General features: G+C 39.8%; 1 protein-coding gene across 1 annotated transcript in view; it reads right to left on the bottom strand.

The window, feature by feature from the left end:
* The window catches only part of Mgam (maltase-glucoamylase), a 143785-nt gene extending 127524 nt beyond the window's left edge, over positions 1-16261 (bottom strand). Inside the window, exons 1-3 of the mRNA XM_032906004.1 lie at positions 16212-16261; positions 8368-8491; positions 6574-6701 (exon numbers count right to left, since the gene is read on the bottom strand). Coding sequence (XP_032761895.1) covers positions 6574-6701; positions 8368-8491 — 252 coding nt within the window. The 5' untranslated portion in view covers positions 16212-16261. The remainder of the gene's footprint in view (positions 1-6573; positions 6702-8367; positions 8492-16211) is intronic.
* Positions 16262-17278: the final 1017 nt, after the last annotated feature.

The raw sequence follows: 17278 nt of genomic DNA, 5'->3' as shown, positions 1-17278 counted from the left end.
GAGAAATAAGAGGAGACGCCAGGAGACATCGATAGGGAAGGGTCTGAAGTGATGGGACACCCAGGGAAACAACTGCTGAAGGACGCTGTGACAACAGAACAGTGACGTAGAGGGAGAAAGGCTCACAGAAGGAAAGTAGACTTCAGATACATAGTGCCAAGTTCAATGTGAGAATTAATGTTTAACAGATACTGCCCAAACAGTATAGAATGTGTAACTACTAATTCATCAGGGGACAAATAACCAGGGTGAGGAAGAAATCTCGAGCCCCAGAGTAAGGAAAGGAAGAAGGCAGAGAGTAAAGCACAAACAGAAAGAAAAAATCCCTAAGAAAATCAGTCATGACAAGCATCGTGTAGCTTGAATACCTGGAGACCTCATGATGGGGGCTGACAGTGGGACTTGGTTGATAAAGCGCTTGCTTAGCACGCACAAAGCTTCAGTCCCTGGTGACTTCACACCCTAGGATCATAGTCAAGGAACAGTAATTTATGTTTACAATCCCAACACTAGGGTGGTGAATTAGAAAAATCAGAAAATCAAGGTCACCTTCACCTACAGTGACCTTAAGGCCATATGATGCTGCATGTGTGAGACCCTGTCTCAAAAAATAAACAGATAAATGATGTTGAACGAAGACACAGATTCACAAAAAAATAGATGTTGACCATTTTCTCTCCTATATGGATTTAATGAGGGAAAGGATGTAACAGTCAAAGGTGAAATCAGAAGGTCACAGAAGGAATCACGCTGAGCATATAATAGAGGGAGGGACCATGAAAAGGCCACAGTGAAACCCTAAGCTTCACACAATTAATGAGCTAAAGGGAGAAAGGTATCTAGTTACAGCCAAAGAAAAAAATCTGTAAAACACACACCCTGTAGCAGATGCATCTAATATTTAAGCTCACAAACTCCCCAAATGTAAGTGAGAAGAATGGTGATTTAAGGGCAGCATTCAATGCATGTCTGACAAGGTCAAAACTCAACACAGCCTCACAGCTAATAGGAAGCCCTTTAGTCCACCAGGAAGATATCATGGGTCAGATATGACACATACCCCCCCCCAAAAAAGAATCAAAATATATGGGGAAAAAGTTCTTCATATCACAGAAATAAAATTGAGACAGTGCACAATGGATTGTTTCAAGTACACGCCCCTGAGTAATCAATAGAAAATATAGACCAAAAATATGCAAACTTTACTTTTTCTGTAATAGACATATATTCAGTCTCCTGTAGCCACAAATTTTCACATCCATGAATTTAACTAAACTTGGATCAAAATATTGTAAACAAGTGCATCTGTACCCAACACCATCTTTTTTTCCTTATCATTATTATCTCCTAAGGCACGGAACATAACAATTCTTTACCTAGCACTTCCATTAGAATAGGTCACTTGAACAATCTAAGAACAACTAGTAATATAAGTATAATAGTATAAAGGAAGACTTTATGGAGGTCTTTGTGAATGGTAAGCCATTTTACTCAAGGCATTCAGCCTCTGCAAACTTTCAGTGCATGGGGAATCTTGGTGGAGTATATTTAGGCGTTAGCTCCAACACAGAGATGACTAAGCTGAACTCACAAGGTGAAGAAAAATCAAATCCTGACCCCACTGTTTTAAAATAAAATCAAGCTCTACACTGTCCATCTCTTACTCGTCCTGACATTTAAGAGCAATAGAAGATGAGAAATGAAGAAGTATCTCATACCAAATGTTGGTGAAAATAAAAGAGTAAAACTAGAGCCTAATACTGTTGATATAGCTATAAACCAGTGGATGCTGCTCATCCCACTGAGTCTGGCTGGCTCATGAGAGATTTGGTCAACAGACTGCATGATGCCGCTTCTGAGCCTGGCTGGTAAGAGGATAGGCAGACTGGCCCCAATCTTTTGCAGCCCTGAGCTGTCAGGAAAGAAATTCAATTGCCCTGGCCAATGAAGAGTCTCTGGTCTCTTAGAGAGTTTCTGAGAGCCTTCACAAAAGGAAAAAAATCACCCAAGTAGAAACATCTTCTCAGATATTTTGGCCAAGGTGACAGAAGCATGAATGAATTCATCTTGAATCTCTCCACCATGATAGATCAGCCATCAGGTGAATTCTGTAACACACCTGCAGCCAGCAGCATTCAACATGAAAAAGATCAAGTCAAGCCTGATATAGATCTCAACCTCATAAAATCATGACCGGCAATACAGTAATTATAATTTGTACCACTAGGTTGAGGGTAGTTACTTTGTCACAAATATATGGAGAGATGGGCCACTGAATAAGAAGATTTACTGTACAAATACAAGGAATCCAAATCCCCCAAACCCACAGAATAACCCAGGCATAGCCACATATACCTAAGGTTGCCAAGCTAGTTTCAGGTTTAATGAAAGAACACGTCTCAAGAGTTCAGGGATTTTCAGTGTAATGTTAAGAGCAGGGGCCCCTAATCAGTGATCAAACATTGATGTCTTCACCTTGTGAATGGGATTCAATGCCTTTTCCCTTCTCCCCCTGTGATAATGTAGCAAGATAGCCTACATCACTGTGACTATGAACTTCCCAGCACCTAGAAGTATGAGAAATAAACTTCTGTTCTTTACAAGTTACCCAGACTTGGGTATTCGGTTACAGCAACACAAACAGTGTTAAGATAGTAATATGTAGTCAAGCCCAGATTGTGTAGGTTACATGATAAGCAATAGGCTCACAGTCACCCAGCACTTCTCAGAATCGTGATGTCATTGAGCTCAGAGTATATAGCAGCCCAAGACTCACTCATGTCAGTGCTCCAAATTAAAACACTCTTCTTGTTTCTTGGGCTCTCTATTGGAGGAGAAGTGTCCCATTTTCAAATAAAAACAGGAATTTTAAAAAGATTTAATTGCCTAGAAAAAATGAAACTCAAGGCGGATGATCAAAATGTGAATGGCTCCTGAGAGACACAGCCAGAATACAGCAAATACAGAGGCGTATGCCAGCAGGAAACCACTGAACTGAGAGAACAGGACCCTGTTGAAGGAATCAGAAAAGAACTGGAAGAGCCTGAAGGACTCGAGACCCCATGTACAGCAATGCCAACCAACCAGAGCTTCCAGGGACTAAGCCACTGCCCAAAGACTATACATGGACTGGACCCTGGACTCTGACCTCATAGGCAGCAATGAATATCCTAGTAAAAGCACCAGTGGAAGGGGAAGCCCTGGGTTTCTGCTAAGACTGAACCCCTGATGAACTAGACTGTTGGGAGAGGGCAACAATGGGGGAGGTTGGGAGGAACACCCATAAGGAAGGAGGGGGAGGGATGTTTGCCCGGAAACCGGGAAAGGGAATAACACTCGAAATGTATATAAAGAAATACTCAAGTTAATAATAAAAAAAATTATATCTAAAAAAAGATTCTAATTAACATCTACTCACAAAATCAGTCCTAGTCATTTGTATGTGCAGCAACTTTGTAAAAATGAAAAATAAATGAAGTCAATTTCGACCTAACAAGATGGCTCTTCAGGTAAAAGTGCTTGTTGCCAAGCCTGACGAGTTGATTTCAATCCTTAAGACACACATGATGGAAGGAGAGAACACATAAAGTGTCCTTTGACCTCCACATGTGTACAGAGGTATGTGAACACACAACATATACACACATAAATAAGTATACAGTAAAATAAATAAAATTAACCTTGAATCATGGGAAATGTTGGTTATATCATTTCATAATGTTTCATTTTGAGTAAGGTTTTAAAAGTTAACATGATTGCTTTGTTCCATGTCAAGGTAAAATCTGACAGTAGAATTGTAAAGAAATACACCTCAGCCCTTCCATGATCCAGTCCTTCAAGTCTCCAAATCAGATTACAAGTTATTCTCAGAGAACATTTCCCATGACCATTGAGATTATAATTGTAAAGTTTTTAATCAATATTGGGTGGAGAAAAATGGTGGGGGTGGGTGATGAGAGAGGACATAAAGTTGGGAGGGGACATATGAGGAGATCTGAAAGGGGTTGAAAGGTAAAGTAAGTGTGACTAAAATTATAATGTATGAAATTCTCAACAGAGAATACATCTTTAAAATGTTCTTAAACACAGAATGTAATACTGCTAAAAATCACTGCTTAATGAATATGTTTATCTGAACACACACTGCCTCACTGACTGACAACTTGAAACAGTAGACAAAGAAATGTGAAGCCTTCCAGGCAGAGTTCTTCAAAGGAGAGCCAGGATGAGAACCGAGGCAGAAGCTCTGCCTCTCTGATGTGCTCAGGTCCCGTATCTAAACATTGCATAACTTCAAGTTTATTCGTAGGACTTCATAGCTCTCCCTAGAACCGCCTGATGACTATGCTGGGGTGCTACATAAACCCAGAGTAATTTTTAAGTGGAAGCTCATAATTATATGAGCAAAAACTTTGCTGATAAATCATAAAACTTGATCACTTAAATACATTGGTAAGAAACTGGAATGCCAGCAACAAACCACTGAACTGAGAACGGGACCCCCGTTGAAGGAATCAGAGAAAGAACTGGAAGATCTTGAAGGGGCTCGAGACCCCATATGAACAACAATGCCAACCAACCAGAGTTTCCAGGGACTAAGCCACTACCTAAAAGACTATACATGGATGACCCTGGACTCTGACCTCATAGGTAGCAATGAATATCCTAGTAAGAGCACCAGTGGAAGGGGAAGCCCTGGGTCCTGCTAAGACTGAACCCCAGTGAACGTGATTGTTGGGGAGGCGGCAAGGGGGGAGGATGGGAAGGAACACCGTAAAGAAGGGGAGGAAGGGGTTGGGGATGTTGGCCCAGAAACAGGAAAGGAGCCTTTTCGAAATGTAAAATAAGAAATACTTAAGTTAATAAAAAAAAGTAATAAAAAAATAAATAAATAAATAAAAAATAAATGAATTTTGTTAATAAACTATCTTTCATGAGGAATACATAAATTAAATCTGTATTATATACAAAAAAAAAGAAACTGGAATTTGAAACAGGACATCATAAGCCAAATTCAGAATTGATAAATAACTTGCAATGTGTGTATTCTATAAAAGAAAATAGCATTTTCAAATATTAAAAGTTAGCCTTTCTAATATCATAAGAATTATCATGACTGTTTATGGAAAATATGTCAATAGCTTTCATATTACTTGACTATCATAGTGGTTAAAAGGATGGAAGATTGTGCTAAGGGTGTAAACTTGTTCTCCCTTGTAATCACAAAAAAACCTAACCCTGAAAACTTTAAGCGTTTAAAAGTATTATCTAATATCCTTTTCCTGAGCTAAGTAGCTGGACTTTAATTATACATTTCTGTTCTCTGCCATCAGTGAAATGTGGGATTGGCAATAAAAGCCTACATCAAGAAGGAGGGTAACGGTGCCCTACTTATAAATGATGGGCGTAAAATCCATATTAAAAGCTGTCCCTAAAATCATGGATCACAGAAGTGTAAGAAGGCTAAGCGGTCTGCAGTAATAGAACAGACTATAGAAACTTCACCCCATATACAGACTGAATGGCTAAAAGTACAGTAGGGCACATGCACAGAGCAGTTTTGGTGTATATGTAAGTAGACTGAGAAGAAATTGAAATCTCAGAAATTAGAGGAGGTCTCTGGAGGGCCAATGGTGATTGATGCTGGGAATGAAAATTCAGTAATAAAGGAATATAGCGATAAATTTCATTGTGACATTTTGCTAATGTCACAGATGAGTGTCTTTCTCAGCCATCCCCAGAGATGCACATGCAACACAGCAAGTACAGAGAAGCTACCACATGTGTCCAAGAAGCACGTGCAGTTGGCATCCACTCTCCATTTAATGCTAATCTGTGGTTTCACGTGAGCGGACTTCACTCAGAAGTTGGCACTCTGTTTCCACCTAGATATTTTGATTTGCTAAATGTGAGTGGCCAGTCTCACGCAATGGCTTTATAATCATAATACTCTTGGATATGCATAAGCTGGTTACCTAGAAACGCTGTAATAAAGTGCCATGTCCCCGTAAGTTCTTTACTCTTACATTAATTACCTTCTTCCTTCCAAAGTATTAACTCTTGAAACTTTGTCCTTAGGCTAAATCAGGCTTTGTGCACATGCATGATACTTTATTGTAGATCCCAGATAACCTTTTGAAATGGCATGTTGCCAGCAACAAGAAAGGCAATGAGAGAGTTGAGGACTGCAATCAAGTGTAGCCCCATGAAAGAGAAATACACTTCCACTAAATCTAAAACCTTACACTAAAAATATGGTCATTGTTTATCTAAAATTCTGATATAACTTGCTAAACCTGGCCACCCAAGGGTATGGTCTAGCTCTTCCTCCTGGAAGCTACATGACCCTACAGACATGAGTACAGGTTTAGATTATGCGAGCTACATACCAAAACTGTCATACACGTAACTTTCTATGAAATGGGGCAGGGGGATGAAGTCAATAGGAAGAAGGTGAGGAGAATAAAAATGAGGAGAGGAGAAAAAGAAGGAGAAGAGCAAAGAGAAGGAAGATGAGAAGAAATTTCACCATGACATGAATTCTTTAATGCAAACAAGATGCAGGACACAAACCTTATTAGATGACTGGTCAGGGATGCAATTTATCCGTTGCGCCTCACTTAGCACTGGGCATTCGGGAAAGTTAAGAGTGGTCCTGGTGAGTGTCGTGTCTGGAGTGCCAGTTGTTTCAGCGTCCACAGCTATCATATCACAAGAGTAGACAAAAATAAGTTAGAATTGTGCCCACAGGCATTCAACAGGGTCAGGTCCTCAGCACTTCCAACTCTGTTAGCTCCTCGACTGGCTGTGCTCTCGTTCAATGTGCTTAAAATCCTGCAGCTTTACTTTGTAACACCTTGTTTTGTTCTTGCTAACTGTGTTGACCTCCGTGTATTCCCACATCGTCTCCTTCTTTGTTGCAATACGGTCCATACGAGAAGAGGACTCCATCAGATGCTTGCAAAACTAGACATCAACTTCCCTTTAGGCCAGGTGAGTAAACCATACCCTGTCGGTCAAATCAGGTCAAAACGTGTGTCTAAAAATGAAGTACTCCTGGAACATAAATGTACCCATTTATTGATAACTACTTTATGCTGCAATGGCAATAGTACGCATGATAAGAGAAACCAAATGACTCATACAATCAAAAGACTGAAGGTTGGAGGACAGCCTGCATGAGTCATTTCTCTCTCCATCATGCGGCTTCCAGATTGACCTCAGATCATCAAGCTTGGCAGCAAGTCCGTTACTACCAAACTATCATCTCACTAGCCCTGACCATCTAACACCTATTCTCTGGGGACCCATGCTGGAGGTACACACAGAGAAGGCACTAACAATGCCATCTTAATCACAGCAACTTCAATTCTGGTTTTTTCAGGTGATTCCCTAGTTCCTTTAGGACACATCCAAGTGGTGGTATATTTCTCTGGAAATATAAACTCCCAAATGAAAAAAGTCATAAAGGGATACACAGGTCTAGAACTACCCCATGGCTACAAAACTCCTATTTCTAATTTAAAGATCAGTAAAACATAAATGGTATTCCCATTGCACTCTGAAATGGGAAAGAAGTTTTACTTAAGATACGGACTTAATAAACAAAGACATTATAACAAGAAAATGTTTTTTCTAATTGTTCTCCTTTGTATTGAGGTTTTTAGTTCAAATATGATAAATGAAATTGCATTTGTGCCAGCATCTGCATAAGGCCTTAGCTCCCTCTTCAGGTTTATACAACTTTAAAGGTTAAATGGTTTTTAAGACCCTTGTTTTCTGCAAAAAGGAGGGAATGATGCAGCTGGGAGCTGAATAGAAAGGACAAAAATGGTTTGGGTGTAGTTAGAGGCTGGCGCTTCATTGCCTAGTTCCCATGAGAAGTAATTCTTGTGTGGGGCAGATAGGAAGGCCTGGATCATTCAGCGCGTTCTGTTCTTGCCCTTATTTTGAAACATATCAGCTCAAAAAACACTTAAGAAAAATAACACGAATAGGTTATTCAGAAACCAGTTTTGCACCTTAAATAGTTAAGCTGACATCCAGTAAATATACATATTTCCTCAGCGCATTGTTCATTATCTATATTCACAGAATTATGACTATCTTTATAACATTCAGCAAATATATTTCAGAGATTGCAGAGCTGGATGCAAGGCAATAACTAAAAATGGAGATGAAGGTTTCAGAATGCAAACCTACTGTCTATTGACCTGCCACGGGTTGTAGACATTCAGTAAGAGATGTACAGTCTGCATGCGTTCGCATTCACAATCATACATACATGAAGCCATATAAAAGTGTGCCGTCTCTACCATGGGTGGTGAGTTTGCTCTGGCATGGGAGGGACTCAGAGTGACTTGTTACCATTTGGTTCCGTGGAGTTGGCTAAGAGCACAATTAGAACCACCGCGATGATGAACAGTATAAGCAGCAGAACAATGAGCACAAGCTCCAGGGTGCTGAACTTCTTAAACCTTCGTCTTGCCATCTGAAGAGACAGAAAGCGGTTTCGGATGTAAAAGGCATTGAATTGTGGCTAGCACAGTTTGGACGCCAAAGCTCAACTGTGTGCCAAACCTTCCACCTGAATTTCCAAAACCCACCAGTTACTGACATTTCCTACTGAGCCGTCACCCTGTCCCTGCATTGTTAGGGGGCCAATCTCAAATTTCATACATCTTCTTTTGAAAGAATTAAAATGTATTTTCAAGACGCAAGAAACTTTACAAAACAACCAGCAAAAGCGCCATAGTGACCTACATGGTTTTACAGTAGTTCCTTATTGTCCCCAAACACCTAACCAGCAGTAAAATCCCCCATTTAGAAACTTTTCGAATGACTTTTATAATTTTTAGAGTAGACTTCATAGATGTTGGTAGCATAGACAAACAAAGATGAAAGTAAGGTGTGTGTATTGTAATTAGTTTATGTCTGAGTCCCTTCTCATCCAAAGGGCCTATTCTGTAGACATTACACATACTCTGGATGTCATTGATTACATTCTCATAATGTTGAGTGTTTCTCTTATAGCTAAGGTTAGTTATTAGGATCCAGAATTTTCCTACATGTATTTTGATGGTTTTACAGCAAAGGATTATAGATGGTAGGGTGTCTTCGTCAGGAAACATAAAATTTCCTATTCTTTCTTGTGGTGTTTCAGTTACTGGCACGTCCCAGATTTATTATCCCATCTGGATTTATGTAATAGCAGTGCTGTGATTCCTTAATCCTTTAATTGTTAGAGGAAATACTTCTATAGACAAAAATAATGCCTTTATCTACTATTCAGTTCATAGGCATGCAGTTTCCAGAGGGAATTCAATGTTTAACTCCATTGTTTACTACTCGTCAAAATGCTTGTTTTCCTGGTATCTTTCAAAAGAGACTGAATTTAATCCATTTCTACTCATTTTCATAAGTTGGCAGATTTAAGCACATTTAACTCCTACTAACACATTGATATCATTCATTCTCAGGTCTTCCTATCTTTGCTTAGAGGGAATCTCCCCAAAAGTTGCCAAGCCCTTAAAAACTTTTTGTAGTATACTTCCTTTCTGACACAATATGATATCCCTGGTTCCTCTTACATTCTCCATGCCCTGGTCTGTAATTGCATATCTACAAGGATTCTGTTCTTCTTTAATGGTTTTAATATTTAGGAGAAATAGTGGCAATGAGAGTTAATGAAATACAGGCTTAATCATTTAGAATTCCAGAGCTTCATGCTTAGTTAATGGTTACTTTCTAAGGTGGCCTCCTATCCGTTAAGATGTGTGATTTTAATTTATTTTACATTTATTTTATTTTGCATGTGTAGCTGTTTAACTTGCATGCATATACATGCACCCCATGTGTGCCTGGTACCCATAAAAGTCAGAAGAGAGTTGCAGCTGCAAATCCTCTGGAACTGGAATTAAGTGATAATTGTTTATAAGCCACCACGCAGGTGCCAGGAGTCTAACCCAGATCCTTTGCAAGAGCAACCATTGCTCTTAACTGCTGAGCCATCTCCCTAGCCCCCAGGAATTGCTATTTTAAAAATACAGAAATTATGCATTTACTTTTCATTATGATTTGACTGTACATACATCCTTCCTGTGATGCAACCTAGCACTCAGTGTCATGGTAGCAAGAGACGGTGTCCTGGAGGAAGAAATCATCATGGGGCTTTTGATCGGAAGCAAGGCTGCACTCTGAAGTTCTGTTCTTACCAGCACGCTCTAACGTTACCTTCTTATCTTCTAACTCTTTTATCACCCTGCTCACTCAAGGCTACCTTCCTCCTCACCCCACCCATTACTTTTCAGGCTTGCTTATAACCTATGCACTGTCTACTCAAAGAGCATTTGTCCTAACTTGTTTCCTCAGACCTTAATATAGAACTCTGATATTTAGTTCCGATATCTTCATTCTCTCATCTATCAGTGTGTACTCATATACCCTCTCCTGAGAAGCATTCCACAGTTGTCTGCCCAGAGATTAGATGACAAGAGAAGTTACTTCTCATATATCCATAAGAGAACACGGTGAGCATAATTGACTCTTACTATACAAAAGGAAGTGGAGCTGAAAGACCTTCTTTCTGGACTACCTTGTGTTTTTCTAGAATCAAGTCCCTAACTCTAGAGTTCCTGTAGGTATTATCTACAATACTTCACATTAGCATAAGCTTTATAAGAAATTCCCCAATAGTTGTCTTTCTTGTAAAATTCTACAAAGGTTAATAATATTTCATAATTACTTTTATTACATTAACTAATAAGGCAAAAATTGGTCCTATGTTCACCGTAGGAGAAGAGCTATCAGAATGACATTCCAAGTGACCATGGCTCTTTCTCTCTGGTGACTGCTTACGGCTGTGATGTGGGAAGTTGTTCTTTATGCTAGTATTTTAAACACTGTCACATGCTGTGTAAGAACGTATCTACCGCCATCCATACCACAGACTCCATGATATTTTGGCAAAAAATTTAAAGTTAGACCCATAACCCAGGAGTTCAATTTGTGGCAATTCATCCTATCAGTGCAATCATATATTTGAGAAACAATATATGCAATGATGGTTTTTCATCATGAAAACTATATACTGCCCATAAAGAGGCCTCTGAATGCATAAAACAATAAAAAGATAGAACACTAATTTGATGTCCCAAGGACATACACTTGGTTTCTGAGGAAAGAGATGATTTAACATGGAAGTAAGTGGTAGCTAGGTCCATTTACTCGGGAAAGAAGACAGAGGCGATGGTCCAGTGTTCACAAAGATCTTGCTGTGGCAGAAAGAGATATCTCAAAAGAGAAGACAAGAGGCCGCCAGGGGAGAACTTTTGACATATTATATTCCTTGATCAGACGGGCCTGGTAGATAAGAAGCATCTAAACCAGATGGACAAGGCTGGGAGGATTGGAAGTTAAATGTGTAAAACAGGAACTCTGAAACTTCTGATTGGTAAAGTTCTCAGCCAACGTTCTGTCAGGACTACCTAAGAGCTTGAGTCAGAAACGAAATCAGAAGTGCATTAATCACTATGTCCCAGAACAGCAACAACAACAACAACAACAAAAGCAAACAATAAACAAAACAAAGAACTTCACCTAAAAATTATAAGGTGGGGAAAGAGTAACAGTCAGTAGAAATTCTAAATCAAAACTGGCCGAAAGCTAAAGCCAAGCAAAGCTGAGCAGTTTCCATGGCCTCTCTATGGTTCCATGACTGAGGAAACAATGCAAGTGGAACTGGAACAGTAGAGAAGTTTCTCCCCAAGTTTCTGACTCTAAGAATAAAGGCAGCATCTGAAGGAGAGAAGAGGAAGAAAACAAGTGGGGGAGAATGAGAATGAAATGGAGGATGTATTCTAACTGCTTTCAGAAGCAGAAGGAAGAAAACTGAAGATGTTCTAAAGAAACAAAAGCCATGAAGATGGGTCCACCCAACTGAAGTAGCATAGGAATCACCAAGAGACTATGGAAATAGTGCCAGAGTATGATGAATATTCAGTATGAGGAATGAATATGAGAAAACTGGAGGTGAGCAGAAAGTTCCCAGTCCATGCAAAAAACCTACACTTTCCCTAAATGCCCTAAAGGTACTGCTAGATTACCACTACCTGTGGCTCCCACCGAAGACCTGGGAGAACAGAATAATAAGCATAGCTACTGGTGGCTTTAGAGTCCGTAAAGCAGATCTGCGTACTTTCATGACATTTGGGGTGACATGATTATTGCAATGGGAGAAGCATTAAAATTATGATTCCCACAGACAACACTGCAAAGGGGAAGATCTGGGTTCACTTTAATCTGCCTTGAGAGGCAATGCAAACAAACATGAGCCTGCTACTTTTGCCTGTATTCTCTAACTTCTTCCTCTCATGCTTTAATGCTGGCCCTATAAATTCTGTAACCCTTTGCTTCACCCCAGGTATCATAAATTCCGTAATACTTCCCCATCTCCTCAGCCTATGAGCTTTGACTTACAGAAAACAATATTTTTGTCTACAAATATGCAAAGAAATAGAGACTGTAGGTTTGACTTTTCAGAGAACAAGAGGAGAGGCAGCGCTCTATGAGGAAAGGCCCTCTAACTCTGAGATTTTCCTACCCTTTCCCTAAGCCTAAGCCTACCCACCTCTACAGGATGAAGGACTGAGACAGAGAAGTCTTCAATGTTTTCAAGCTCGCCCTTGAGCTAGCTGGTTCCTGCTACCAACACCTATCCCTGTCCCCAGGTTTTGATTTGTGTGGGTTTCAGTTTTTTTGTTTTGTGTCTTTTAAAGCTAAGCACGAGATGATGACCTTTACATTCTGGTAAAAACAGCTCAGGTTGAATGGCCAAGAAGTTTATGTGATCATTTGTAAAATCTTGTGGTATGGACCTTTTCTTCCATACACTGGTTTCTTCAACTTATCTGTCCACAGATTATTCTGATTTTAGTGTCTGTCTGTCTGTCTGTCTGTCTGTCTGTCTCTCTCTCTCTCTCTCTCTCTCTGTGTGTGTGTGTGTGTGTGTGTGTGCGTGCGTGCGTGCGTGTTAGCTTAAAGTAACCACATATCGAGAGAATTAGTAGATGAATGTATCCCTACTATAAAGTGGGAAGACAGAAGCCTTCAGTGACTTAAGGTGACAGTCTCTTCAATTACACTGAGGAGGCAACTGAAGACCCTGCCTGTCACGTGTGAGGCCTGGGCTCTTTCACCCAAACTGCAAGATTTAAAACTTTGTTTAAGGATTAAAAAATAAAAAAAGACTGGAACTTGAAAAAAATGCTTTTAACAGCCGCTACTTGACAATATGTCTTCCTTCACTAAATATTATTTTTTGTTAAGTCAACATATCATTGAAATTTTAATGCTAATAATAACTGTAGTTGACAGAGATCAAGAAACTGTACTAAGAACTCTCCATGATTCTCATACAACTAGGATGAAAAGTAAGCTTCATCAGATCACATTACCTGCCTGCCGCACAGCAGAAAAGAGAGGAGCAGGTACCCGCATGCTGCCCTTTGGACTGCATGGCCAGGCTTTCCAACTACACTCCGCATTCTATACTGCTGGGCCCACAGAACACAGGGTACAACTGCTTTGCTTTGTGGGTGATGGCAGTAGTATCATGTATCCTCTGGCTCCTTAGCCACGGCTGGACTGCAGATCATAGCTGCCTATGCACGTCATATGTGCATGATTTTTTTTTTAGTTCTCATAATCATTGTCCAGTAGGAATTATCTTCTCCATTTCACAAATAAATTAACTGAGATATTCCTACTGTGTGCCACAAAGGCAAAAAACCCCCCCCAAAAAAAAAATATATATATATATGTGTGTGTGTGTGTATATATATATATATATATATATATATATATATATACCCATGAGAAATAAGTGTTTTTAAATTAAGAGGTAAGATACATGAGAGAAGCTTCTCTGTAAAGACAAAAGGCTCACAAAAGGAAACAAGTTTTTCTGTCATTTCTGTCTCCATGGCAGCTGAGACATTTGTATAAGCACCTATAAATATCAAATCACCGTGGGTTTAGGGACGACAGCATAGTCTCTATGACTGAAGAGAAAGAGGCTACTGATGTGCATTGTTCTCCGGTTTACTCATCGTAAGGTTATCAAAGCTATGGTTTTAAATGGGGGAAGGGAAATGTGCTTGCTTTTTATTTATTTATCACATTTATGTAGGCATTCTTCCTGGAGCTGGTTGTGCTCAGTGAGCAAAACCTAGAAATCCCTGCCATGGTGGTGCCTACATCCTTGTGAATAAAAAAGCAAGGCAACATACCAAATAAACCATACAGCAGGTTACACTGCATAATCTCTGTGGGAAATCAAACAGGAGAGAGAGCAGAGGAACACAGGGGAAGAGGTGCAATGTAATAAAAAGGCCAGTCAGGGAAAACCTAACAGAAAAGATAAGAATTTTTACAGCACGTATATCGTGTAGATCCAATAGAAGTTTTCCATTTTGAATGAATAGTTGCCACGTCTCATTTTATGGGCATCATTATAGCTATTTGGGCAAAGTAAATGACATGGAGGTCAAATTATGAAAATGGGTATGTCGGTTAACGTGACAGGGTTGTATAACTCTCCTCTTCTCTGAAGGAAAGCCAGTGTCAGATCCAAGCTGTTCTTTTAAAACTCATGTGATAACAGGTAAGAAATCCAGGGAAAAGCTTTAAATCCAGGGAGAACCAGAATGAGTCAGTTAGAGGGCTCCAACAAGCATGGCTATTTCACAGATGTGTTCAACAATATTTCACAAGTTCGCCTGCGATCTCCTGGCTTCTTTGAGAATAGAAAGGGAAAAATTAGCTAAGTGAAGAAATCTAATTCTATTTGGGTGTGACTCAGGGGTGGAAGGAACACTTAACATGAGACCTTGGTTTTCCCAGCATTCCGTGAAGATGCTGTATCTTTCTGTTATTTCAATCCAGGGTACACAAGGCTTTCTCTTCCTTAGCACCCCCACCATTATGGTCTGAACCAAGTTTTCATGGAAATTTCTTCTTCTAGGTCCCTTCATTCTTAGTGTTCCACACTTATGGAACACTTTGTGATGTAACTCAGTAGCTCGTTAAAACTTCAGTGTGTGGGAATGACTGTTTAAAACCAGGGGTATTCGTATGAGTGAAAGGTAATGGGCTTTCTTAAATGCAGGACAGTGGAGAAAATGTCATTCCACATCCTTCAGGCACCTTTCCCAGAGCAGGAGACCAAGAACCACTCCCTGTAACACCCAACATCCTCACTTCCCATAAGTGCCCTCTGTCCTGTATTGTGACACCAGAGCAACAGTTAGAGAGCAGGAGTTCCCTGGGCACACCAGAACCTCTGTTCACACTAGTATAAGGATCACACTGGCCACTTGTCCAGTGAGTACACGAAGTTAGTCTCTTCTTCTTCCCAATGGTAACACCTTCCTCCTCCTGTGGCCAATCAGAAAAGAGGTGCTCACTGTCTAAACAAGCTCTAACAACTTGGTAACTATTAACTGTCACCAGGAAGAAGCCAGTAACAATCCCTTGCCTTCTTCTCTTTCCCTGGGCACTTCTGTTCTGTGTCCAGTCTAAATATGCATGATTCCTTTGTGACTTCCCTCTAATTCCACCTGAGATCTCTAACTCCTACCTCACACATGCCTCTGGGTAGCATCACACATACAGTGACATCTCCTTGGCCTCTTTACTAAAACAACTCTGTGTATGATCAATAAAGCCACCAAACCCATAATCAATAGATCCTCCCTCGTCCTGACCCTAATTATCATTCCTCAGCCACAGCTCCACAGTCTTTCAGAAATGACTGTCCCCCAAAGCTGCACTCTTGCCCCATTTGTTCTCCTTTACTTCATCTCTTAAGTCATTCAAGGAATCTGAATTTCTGTCTGATATTTCACCCCAGACACTATTCTTCACACTTCAACACCATCATACACAAGTACAATCAGGATTAAAGACCCTGCATGGATCCAGAGGAATGCACACGTAAACACACATGAGACACAGGTTTACCTGGAGGAGAAAAAAAGTGAGTTAAATTTTAAGTGTGTGCTTGCAAAATTTGGGTGGTTTTTGGTTTTGTCCAAACAAAGTATCAAAGGTCCTTTGACCAAAGAAAGTCGGCACAAATTCATGCCAACCTGTACACACACACTTGCACACAAATCTGAAGCCACAAAGGAATATGCCGTTCATAGACAAACCTCATTGTCTGCTGCAGCTGCTCCCAGTGGCTCTGAAGAATGACCTAGCAATAAAGGCTGAGCAGAGCAATTTGCAGAAAGCAATCCAAAGGCTGGTGACTGCTTTCTGGCCAATCAGGAAAATGTTAATGACCTTTGAATGCAAATCACAACCAAGCTTTCATTTCCAGGACCAGACTGTTAGTTAATTAGTAATCAGTCTTTCTCTAAGGCAACAATTCTTAACCTGTGGGTGACAACTCCTTTGTGTTTGTGTGTGTGTGTGGGGGGGGTGACAGATTATCTTTTCATTGAGATCACCAAAGAGCATCAGAAAACACATATTTACCTTATGATTCGTAACAGTAGCAAAATTACAGTTATGAAGTAACAACAAAAAGAATTTTATGACTGGGTGTCACCACAACATGAGGAACTGTATTAAAAGATTGCAGCCTTAGGAATGTTGAGAACCACTGCTCTAAGGGGACCATCTCTAAGACCTTAGGGCAGAAAGTCATGGTCATGACCCATTTTCTTTCATCCATTGTGAGTTTATTTAACCCTCAGGACCTTTACAGTGTCTGTTAAAATGACACAGAGTTAACTAAATTTGTATGTCTATAAATTTAGAAGAGAAAGAAAAATAGCTGGTCTGGGATACTAGAATAATTCTGGTCTTTCTCAGAGATTATCGCCTTCTCAGGAACTCATTGGCAATTATACAATCTGTTGATTTGTGATGGAAGAAAATTGTCTTGAAAATGTTATCAAAGTGCTTTGATCTTAATACCATGAAAATGTCCTTAAGATTGTCTTTTTGCTATGGAGACACTCTAGCAACTTCATATCTGGACATGCTTAGAGCTGTTTTCAAATGTATGGGTGAAATATACAAAAAAGTATACAAAGAAAACTACTTAGAATGAAATGGTTACTAGATCATTTTAATTGCAGTAACGATTTTAATTAATGTCATTTTGACTGATGGCATAACAATAGGCATAATAATTATTGATATTTCAAAGTAGTAATAAGTATCAACAATCTCTCAATATTAATCATATGAACTGATATAACCTCTTGGA

Source organism: Rattus rattus, chromosome 6 (assembly GCF_011064425.1).
Source record: "Rattus rattus isolate New Zealand chromosome 6, Rrattus_CSIRO_v1, whole genome shotgun sequence".
NCBI classification, from domain to species: Eukaryota; Metazoa; Chordata; class Mammalia; order Rodentia; family Muridae; genus Rattus; species Rattus rattus.
The sequence above is the reverse complement of the archived record's forward strand: the minus strand, read 5'-3'. Positions and strand labels throughout refer to the sequence as shown.